The following is a 9,615-nucleotide window of genomic DNA, read 5'->3' as shown; positions in this document are numbered from 1 at the left end:
GCATCACATCATTTTATTGTCCTCATTTGTAAGTCGCTTTGGATAAAAGCGTCTGCTAAATCACTAAATGTAACCTTATCTGTTAAATTCAGTAAGGAGAAGCCAGGGCTGTCCTTAGGGTGGTGCAACTGGTGCCTCCGGGGTCCCCCACGGACCAGTGAACGAACCAGGGGCCAAGTGTAAGCAATGTTGGCTTGCTATCTTGTAACAATAATTCCTTATTTTATCGCAAATTTTGTATAATTTTTCCCTACCACACACACACACACACACACTTATATATAATTTATTTTGCACAGATGTTTAACTTTGAGCTGGAAAACCTGTATTACCATTAGATGTTAGCTGTATTTTTTATTTATTTTTTTCCTAGTATTTTAAACAAAAATCACTATATAAATAAATATCTCCACATATGGTAAATATGAGTAAAAGTGTTGGTGCTTTTAAAAACAGAATAAAAACAATTTCTTTGGAATTGTCATCTGAAATGAAGTGATTGGTGAGGTTTGAGTTGAACCATCATGAGGATAAATGTCTTCACTGAAAAAGTACAAAAAGGAGAGATGAGGTAACAGACAAAACAGAAGCATGAGGTGGATCATTAAGTTTTTCAAAGAACACAAGAGCCTCTTTTCTATTTCCAACCCTATCCTTTAAGCACAACCTTCAGTACAAAAATCTCATTTAATTCCACCTTAGAAGCCCTCATTTGTTTTTACCTTTTTTCTTAAGCATTTCTCAAACATTACTCCAGCCTTTAATACCAAAGCTCTGTGTAGTTGCTGAATATGTACAGTACATCAATACAACATTAACATACAAGCTGAAGAGATTACATTTATTTGGAGGAATCACACTGAGCGGTGTTTATAAAAACAACATTTATTAGTCACGTTCCAATTGACTATTCAACTGAGGATACAGAGATGATACTGAAGATGCTAATAATGAGGGAAAGACGGCAAATCAAACTGATACAAGCCAAATGGAATGTGGTACAAAAAAACAAAAAAGTTGGCATAAATACAAAACATAACTGACAGCACAGCCGTAGCACTTTATATAGCTAAAAGAGAGATCTAATTTACAACTCTACACCTTGTTAAAGAGGTCAAGCTACTTGGAGGCGAGGTTCAGTGCTGCAAATCTATACAGTACATGAGTGGGACCCGTAACAACAAACGCAAGAATCGCTGAACTGAAGGTCCTCGCCAAGTCAGGCGTGACGCCGATCACAATTTGAGCTTCTTCTTGCGGCTGCGTCCATCTGGGGTCCCGTCCTGCTTGCGTTTCTGGGCCTATGGGGAAAGAGAGACGAATCATTAAAAATTCCTCTCCAGCTTACAAACTCAATCTTCAGTTTCGCCAGCAGTTGTTGTGATTGGCACAAGCTCACCGAAGATGTGCGAGGGCCCCTCTTCTTCTTCTCTGCTTTCTCTCGCTCTTCCAGCTCCATGTTCTCCCGCTCGATGAGCGTGATCAGTGTGTTACATCTCCTCTGAAGCTCCTGCGGTTACATCACAGTGTTAGGACATTTCGAATGGATGAATATTATATGATTGCTCGTGATATGGCACATAAATCTCACCATAGCAGTGCGGGACTTGAGGAACCAGTCAAAGCGGAACTGGGGCGAGTTGCGGATGCACTGGCGCAGCTCATCATAAACGCTCTCCTTGTCAAAGCCCAGTTTGTGCAGCATGCAGATGAGAAATCGATCCTCCTCCTCTGTGTAGTTCTTGCCTTTGTTTGTGCCGTACGAGATCCTGAGCTGATGGAACGGCGCCTTATAACGGCCAATCTGAAGAGAGAAAAACAAAACATTATGCCTTTCAATCAGTGGCATTTTAGTATCATATACTTTTTTATACAGTTTATTAATATTTTGCATTAGATTTTTTTTGTTTGCACTTCAATTTTAGTAATTTTGGAGGGGTGCTTTATCCTTTTTATTAGTTTTTTTTTTGTCTATATGGCATTTATAACGTATTATTTATTCTTTTTTGTTTATTTATAGTTATTTTAAACTAAAACTTAAACAAAACGGAAATAGAAATTGCCTTGGCAATCAGTTAATCATTTTATTTCAAGTAACTATGTTTATGGTTTTAGTTAACATCCCTCCTCTGAATTATAAATTCCGGTAACACTTTATTTCAAATAAATGCTGTTCCTTTTGAACTTTCTATTTTAAGGAAAACAGAAAGGTATGTTTTCAAAACTATTATGCAGCAAAAATAGTTTTCAACATTGATCATAATAAATTATAATAATAATAAATGCAAAGCAGCATATTAGAACAATTTCGATGCCTTAGAACTTTAATTATTTCAGTATGATTGATATACGAAAATAGTTTCGCTAATATTTTGATTAGATAACTTCTATATTTTCACTTCAAATTGTTAAGTTTCAGTAATTTTGTTGGGTGCTTTCATCATTGCTATTATAATTGTTTTTAAATGTCTATAGTATTAATTTGTATTCATTAGTTTTAGTTTATTTAGTTTTAGTTATTTTAGTACTTAAACTAAATGAAAAAATTATACTACCTGAAATAAGTAAAAAAAAAAATTTAAAAAAAGTTAAGTTTATTTTAAATAAGAGAAAAGGTTTGGTTTTAGTTAACTATAACATCCCTGCTCTGAACTATAAATCCTTGTCCTTGTTACATGTACTTACTACATATAGTAATAACAGTAAATTATGAATAAAGACATGCAACTAACCCTAAACCAAATCCTAACGTTTGGAAATTTCTCAGTACTTAAATGTATAACTCACTGTAACAAGGACACCTTAAAATAAAATACAACCTAAACACTTTGCTGAGAAAACGACGGCAAGTGTCGCTCACTTTAGAGTCCAGTGCTTTCTTGATGCTGATCCTCCTCTGGATTCGGGCCTCTCCTCTCTCGATCTGAGCCATGATCTTCTCAATGTCCTGCAGCTCATTGCAGCGCTCCCAGAACACAGCTGCACACAAACACAACACATCTCGAGCACATGCTTCCTGTATATGGTTGAGCTGTGCGCTGGTGGACGGTGTATTGACATACCAGAATATTCCATGACCTCTTCCGGGGTTTTGCCCTCGACCTCACGGGCGATGTTCTCGATGTCGTCTCTTCCCCACTTCTCATTGGCCTTGATGAACTGATTGAAGTCACGCTTGGTCCAGATAGTAAAGCCCTGGGTATATAAGACATATTGACATGACTTCAGAATAGAATAAGGAGTTTAATGTTATTAATACACTGGGATTCATTACACTTAGAAGGTGTCAAGTAAATATGAGAAGATATGGAACTAAACTCCAGTGAGCCGTCACATGAATGACTTACCTGTGAGAGGAGGTTCTCCTTCTCCTCCAGCTCTTCCTCATTAAGAGGTTCAGCTTCATCGATCTTGGCCTGTTCCTCTTTCTGCATTTGGGCCGAGTTGGGCAGATCGGGGTTTCTTGGCACCTGTTAGTGCAGTGACATCATGCAACGGAAAATTTAGTAGGGATAATTGCTTCTGAAGAGTTTTTACGTTATTCACCGCTTCATTGAACTGCATGTTAATCTATGAACATACTGAAAGTTAAAATCACCATGAAACTTCATTTGCAATCCTTTCTACTTGTGTAATGTGCCATATTTCTAAATTAGACTTTGAATAAGAATGACACACAGAGTGTGTACTAAGTACACTACCGTTCAAAAATTTGGGGTCGTTACGTTAAAAAATACGTTTTTTTTTCAAGAAATTAATACTTTTATTCAGCAAGGATGTGTTAAATTGATCAAATGTGGCAGTAAAGACATTTATAATGTTACAAAAGATTTCTGTTTCAAATAAAAGCGGTTCTTTTGAATGTCCTATTCATCAAAGAATCAGCATATTAGACTGAAGGATAACGAGACAATGAAGACTGGAGTAATGATGCTGAAAATTCAGCTTTGCATCACATGAATAAAACATTTCAATATAAAACAGTTATTTTAACTTGCATTCGATTCACAGTATTATTGTAGTTTTGATCAAAAATGTAGCCACGGTCAGCATATGAGACTTGAGACAAAACCACACACAATAGTGTAAGAAGTGTCAATTTTGTGGACCCCAACATGAAGCTCAAAATATAGACACACCTTGTAGCCAATAGTCTTCCTGTAATACAGGATCTCTTTCTCCAGCAGCTCAAAAAGCCGAGGGGGAAAGAACTGGAAATCTTGAACATTGGGCTGTTTGGGAGGACGGGGAGCCTGAGGGAACAGGAGAAAGTCCATTAAAACAGCTCTAGAGTTTACAAATCAAGCGTGAGGGTTAATAATACCTTTGGTGCTTTGGGCTCGCTGACACGCAGGGCCTCTCTGAAGTAAGCATCCACAGCGTAGTTGGCCTTGCGCTCTCTCTTGGGCGGCTCAATCCAGTTAGTGATGACCTGAGCAGAAGGGGAGTTCAGATCAGTCTATCATTTTCAACCCAACACTATAATGACAAGTACTCGTTGCCGTTTGTAATGCATTACCTTTTTCTTTTCTCTGTAATCTTCACCCTCAAAGTTGTACACGCTGTTCTCTGTGTCCATGGTGAAGTTCCTCAGTGAGCTTTCTCCAAGATTGGCCAACTTCTCCTTCATCTCCATTGTCTAAAATAACCATTAGTAAAGTCATAAAGAGCATTTCTCTAAATTAACTGATACATTCTTTTCACACTTCAGTTTAGCTTTGTGAAGTCATTTCCCTAGATCAGGTCCTACCTTCTTCTTTCCTCTCTCCAAGATGGCATCAATGTCTTCATCGGTAATCTCGCTCTCCTTAGAGGCAAACACATGAGTGGCACCATGTCGAATGATGGACAGCATCTCGTCTTTGCCCAGTTTGCTCGTGTTTGGATCGACCAGCCTGCCTGTTGGGAAGCAACAGTATTAACTATACTAATGAAAAAATAAACAAGATGATGATGATGATGATGATAATAATAATAATAATAATAATAATAATAATAATAACAACAATCCCATGAATTAGAACATTTTTTAAATTAATTTAAAAAAAGTGACAATTATATTTTATAAAATATTAGATGGATACTAATTATAAAATATTTTGATTATATATACACTCACATGAATTAGAAAAATGAAAAAAAATTAAGGAAAAAGGTGACTAATAATTGTATAAAATATTATATAGATAGACTAATAATTTTATAAAAATTATATTTATTTATTTTTGACAAATTTTATTTAAGTAGCTTTCATTTGTTTCACATCTTACCTTGTTGAATGACAATAGAGTCCAAGCGGAGCTTCATTTCTGCACGTTCCACAATTCTTTCCTCCACTGTATTTTCTGTGATAAAACGGAACACGCGCACCTGTTTCTTTTGACCAATCCTGTGGGCACGATCCTGAACAAAGAAAATCCAATGAAAGTAAATTAACACTCCATTCCACAAGAGGTCTGATGCTGCTGCTGCTTTTTAAATCAGAGTTCTGGCAGAGGAATAAAAGCAATATGCTACACGAGTCCAAACATCAAAGCAACAACATAGAATAGACTAGATAGAAAAGAAAAAAAAAATCAGTGTGCATAGTGACCATAGCCTGAAGATCCACTTGAGGATTCCAGTCCGAGTCGTAGATGATGACGACGTCAGCAGTGGCCAGATTGATACCGAGACCTCCTGCTCTGGTGCTCAACATGAACAGAAACTTCGAGCTGTTGGGCTCATTGAAGGTGTTGATGGAGATCTGAGGAGATCAGAAGAATGTTACAGACTCTCATTCGTTTGTGCTTATTTATCACTGAGCTGTTCAGTTATGACAGAAGGCCAATTTATAATTATGACTCAAATCACTGTCACACCTGTCGCTCCTCATGAGGAGTCTGTCCGTCTAGACGGCAGTAACCGAAGTTGCGCCACATACAATAATCCTCCAGAATGTCCAGCACCCTGGTCATCTGACTGAAGATCAGCACACGGGAACCTGCAGGAAGAAAAAAAATGAGGCATGTAAAAACCATAAATTTATTGTTATCCCCCGTTAAGTATGTCGGACAGTAAAGCGGTCACCTTGCTCTTTGAGCTTCGGCAGCAGCTTGTCCAGTACCACCATCTTTCCGCTGTTGACCACCAGGTGGAGGTCAGTGGTGTAGGGTGGGCCAGGCTCCGCTCCATCAAACAAGTAGGGGTGGTTGCAGCACTTCCTGAGCTGCATCAGTACGTTCAACAGACGCATTTTATTTTTATTATGTTATCATGTTTTTATTGTGTTTTGTTGTGTTAGTTAGCTGTATTTGTTAGTTGTTTTTTACCTAATCAAAATAACCCGACTGCAGTATGATTGAGATTAATTGGAATGCACAATGAAAATGAAATGATTTTTGAAAAAAAAAAAATAATTAACAACATTTTATTATTAACATTCTCAATATTTAAAATATTTTTTATTTAAAAAAAAAACAACACAAAAAACATGTTTTGCTTAAATCTCTTAAATTCTCACTTTAAATGTTTTTATTAATATTATCAATATTTAAAATACCATTTTATGTACATAATATATATAAAAATACTTTTGAAATGTATCATTTAAAAAATACAATTATAAATGTTGCATTAATATTGCACTCAAATTAAGCCTGGTTTAGGACCATATGCTTAGATTTCTCAATCCAAAATATACTGTATATTTCCAAAATATATTGTCATTTCCTTTTGACCCAAGTATACATTTTAACAAACGTTTTCATGGCATTCACCCATTGATTCAAGCTATAAATGTCTACATAGTAGTCAAAGGAAAATGTACTCACAGTATGTAGACGTTCCACCAGTTCTGTGTCTCCCAGACAGTTATTGGTGTCAAACCAGGAATCAAAATCCTGCACAAAAAGAAAAGACAAAAGGCATTCATAACCGGTTCAGCTGCAAAAAGGGAATTTCAAAAGCACTCTTCACAACATGTGCTTCTGCCAGAGTTCTTGTGGCAATATGCAAGAAAGACGTGGCACCTCTGAGGAGTTGAAGACGTCAGGCAGCAGGAAGTTCAGCAGTGCCCAAAGCTCGTGAAGGTTGTTCTGTAGTGGGGTTCCAGTCAGCAGCAATCGATTTGTGGTCTTGAACTCTCTCACAATCTCTGAAAGCTGAGAGAACAAACTTTACTAGCTTACTTTTAGACTAAAGGAAACCATAGACTCGCAATCAATCTGTAACCGACTGTGGACAAACATGCTGCAGATGGAAGATGGATGCAACTGCAAACCTTTGATTTCTCATTCTTGATACGGTGAGCCTCATCAATGACCAGGTATCTCCAGTTGAACTTTTTGAAGACGGCCCTCTCGATAATAACCATCTCATAGGAAGTCACGCACACATCCCACTCGCCTGGCAGCAGTGTGTCACGGACAAAAGCCGTCTGCAACCAGAAGTGTTATTAGATGAGACAGTTTATGATAGTTTATAAAAAAAATTAATAAAAAAAAAAAAGTATTCTTCTAGCTCTAATACACAATATCATCACAGGAAATCCCTGCTTACTCTTTCATCCCTGTCCCCAATGAGGCAGACAGCTCGTAGAGAGGGAACCCAACGCTTGAACTCGTTCATCCAGTTATACAGGGTGGATTTGGGCACCAGAACCATGTGAGGTCCAGGAATGTTTCTATAATGCTTCATGTAGCCCAGCAGAGAGATGGTCTGTAGAGTCTTACCAAGACCCTGATGGGACAAAGGAAGACAAGAAGTGTGAGCCATTTGTAATGGGCACAGATTAAAACCAATTTCTGGGTGCTGAAATATTTTATAACTATAAAAAAAAAGAAAAGAAAAATGGACTATGGGATTTTCCATAACTTCAACAGGTTTGGAATCCACAATTTAAATGCAAAACAATTATATGAAATTTCTTCATTTACTACTAAAAGGACAATGAATCAGTGGGTGGAGTCATACCATTTCATCAGCAAGGATCCCGTTGATTCCGTTCTCATAGAGGGAAATGAGCCAGTTCAGTCCACGGACTTGGTAGTCTCTCAGTTTGCCATTTTTCACATCTGTTAAGAAACGTTCATTGGCCACAATAAGCTTTCCTTACAATTACCATTTCATTTAATATAAAAACACTGTTCTAAGTGTTTATAAAAGAGATGGAGGGTTTTACTGTGCGTTTAACTCACAGGAAGGCGACTCGTCAAAACGTGTGCAAACGCTAGTGGCCTTGCTGCTTTCACTCAGCAGCTCCTCGTCCTCCTCCTGCTCAGTCCGACGGTGGCGGTTACTAAAAACGCACACAAAATCAGTAAGCAGGGAGCGATTATCTGATAAACACATTACTAACATATGGAGTTACGAACTAAATCGATAATAAGTGCAGTACTTAGGGCTGCATGATTTATGGGGAAAAATCTAATTGCAATTTCAATTTAAACTGATTTAAAAAAGAAAAACTGCAAGTTTTGCTCTGCTCGTCTGCAGGGATGCACAATTTGGACACAAATTTAAGATAGATAGATAGATAGAGAGATATATATATATAAAAACCGATAAACGCCACTTAAAAAAAAAAATTGCCATGCATTATTCTTCACATATAGCGCAATCTGAACCCTCAACACGTTGTCAAAAAAGCCAGTTTTGTCTACTTTCAAGGCATCGCGAGTTCACATTTTACTGCAGAAGCCGACAAGAGCCCTTGTTGTTTTTGAACAGAAGCCGATAAGTTCATTTTAGCGAATCAGCGCGCTGTATTCAGGTCAAGTGACAAGGCTACTTTCACTTTGAAAAGACGTGCTAGCTGAGAGGAGTTTCGCCAAAGCTGACTAAAAGTGATCGAGGATGAATAATTTCGACGAACTTGAACCTGCGATATCTTCTTCAGGGCGAAAAAGGAAAATAAAAGCTGAAACGTTTTCACGGAACTTTGCAAAGGCAGCGCGTTACAATGGTGAGGGAAAAGCTCCGTGTATTGCGTGTAACGTTAATCACATCCACACAGTTTATGATCACAACAACAACAACGTTTGTCAGGCATCTACATTGTCATCTGAGGAGATTACAAAGATTAAACGAGTGTTTTTTTTAAACTCTAAAACATGAAATGTGGAGTTATCTGCTTTTGCCAAAAAACGACTGTTGGAGTTATCTGCTTTTGCTATAAAACAAACTTTTAATGTAAAAAAAAAAAAAACATACTTTCAATGAAATATGAATATATCGCAATAATCAATATATCGACTTATCGCGCAATATATGTACATGACCTCAATAATTTTTGGTGACGCAATATATCGCACATTATATTTACTTAAAAATTAATGTCACCATGTTTTGTACATTCCACTTGCGCCTGTGTCTTTTGCAGCTTCTCAAACATAACGTGGTGTAGTTGGTGCTAGTTCAAATTTAAAAAATGTCTCTACAAACAAAGTTTAATCTGCAGATATGGTCTTGTTTAGGGATCTGTGTCTTTGTGCATACGGACATCTGACTGCTAAGTAGCGATTGTGTTTTTCAGCAATAGTGAGCACCCTTAATTTACAGAGAAAAGGTCTGGGAAAAATCTGTAGATGGAAAAATCTCCAAACAAGTTCTTTGTGCATTTTTCTTTTTTTGTAC

General features: G+C 37.3%; 1 protein-coding gene across 1 annotated transcript in view; it reads right to left on the bottom strand.

The window, feature by feature from the left end:
- Positions 1–869: 869 nt before the first annotated feature.
- LOC107657985 (SWI/SNF-related matrix-associated actin-dependent regulator of chromatin subfamily A member 5-like) overlaps positions 870–9,615 on the bottom strand; it is an 11,483-nt gene continuing 2,737 nt past the window's right edge. The window contains exons 4-23 of the mRNA XM_016446344.1: positions 8,178–8,278; positions 7,954–8,054; positions 7,540–7,719; positions 7,262–7,417; positions 7,011–7,142; positions 6,813–6,881; positions 6,070–6,235; positions 5,862–5,983; positions 5,594–5,746; positions 5,271–5,403; positions 4,751–4,899; positions 4,520–4,639; positions 4,325–4,432; positions 4,140–4,253; positions 3,348–3,470; positions 3,063–3,195; positions 2,861–2,979; positions 1,592–1,804; positions 1,400–1,510; positions 870–1,301 (exon numbers count right to left, since the gene is read on the bottom strand). Of these exons, the coding sequence (XP_016301830.1) occupies positions 1,236–1,301; positions 1,400–1,510; positions 1,592–1,804; positions 2,861–2,979; positions 3,063–3,195; positions 3,348–3,470; positions 4,140–4,253; positions 4,325–4,432; positions 4,520–4,639; positions 4,751–4,899; positions 5,271–5,403; positions 5,594–5,746; positions 5,862–5,983; positions 6,070–6,235; positions 6,813–6,881; positions 7,011–7,142; positions 7,262–7,417; positions 7,540–7,719; positions 7,954–8,054; positions 8,178–8,278 (2,569 nt within the window). The 3' untranslated portion in view covers positions 870–1,235. The remainder of the gene's footprint in view (positions 1,302–1,399; positions 1,511–1,591; positions 1,805–2,860; positions 2,980–3,062; positions 3,196–3,347; positions 3,471–4,139; positions 4,254–4,324; positions 4,433–4,519; positions 4,640–4,750; positions 4,900–5,270; positions 5,404–5,593; positions 5,747–5,861; positions 5,984–6,069; positions 6,236–6,812; positions 6,882–7,010; positions 7,143–7,261; positions 7,418–7,539; positions 7,720–7,953; positions 8,055–8,177; positions 8,279–9,615) is intronic.

The sequence above is a fragment of the Sinocyclocheilus anshuiensis genome, unplaced genomic scaffold (assembly GCF_001515605.1).
Source record: "Sinocyclocheilus anshuiensis isolate Anshui unplaced genomic scaffold, SAMN03320099.WGS_v1.1 scaffold471, whole genome shotgun sequence".
Taxonomy (NCBI): domain Eukaryota; kingdom Metazoa; phylum Chordata; class Actinopteri; order Cypriniformes; family Cyprinidae; genus Sinocyclocheilus; species Sinocyclocheilus anshuiensis.
Note: the sequence above shows the minus strand (reverse complement) of the source record. Positions and strands in the feature narration are given on the sequence as shown.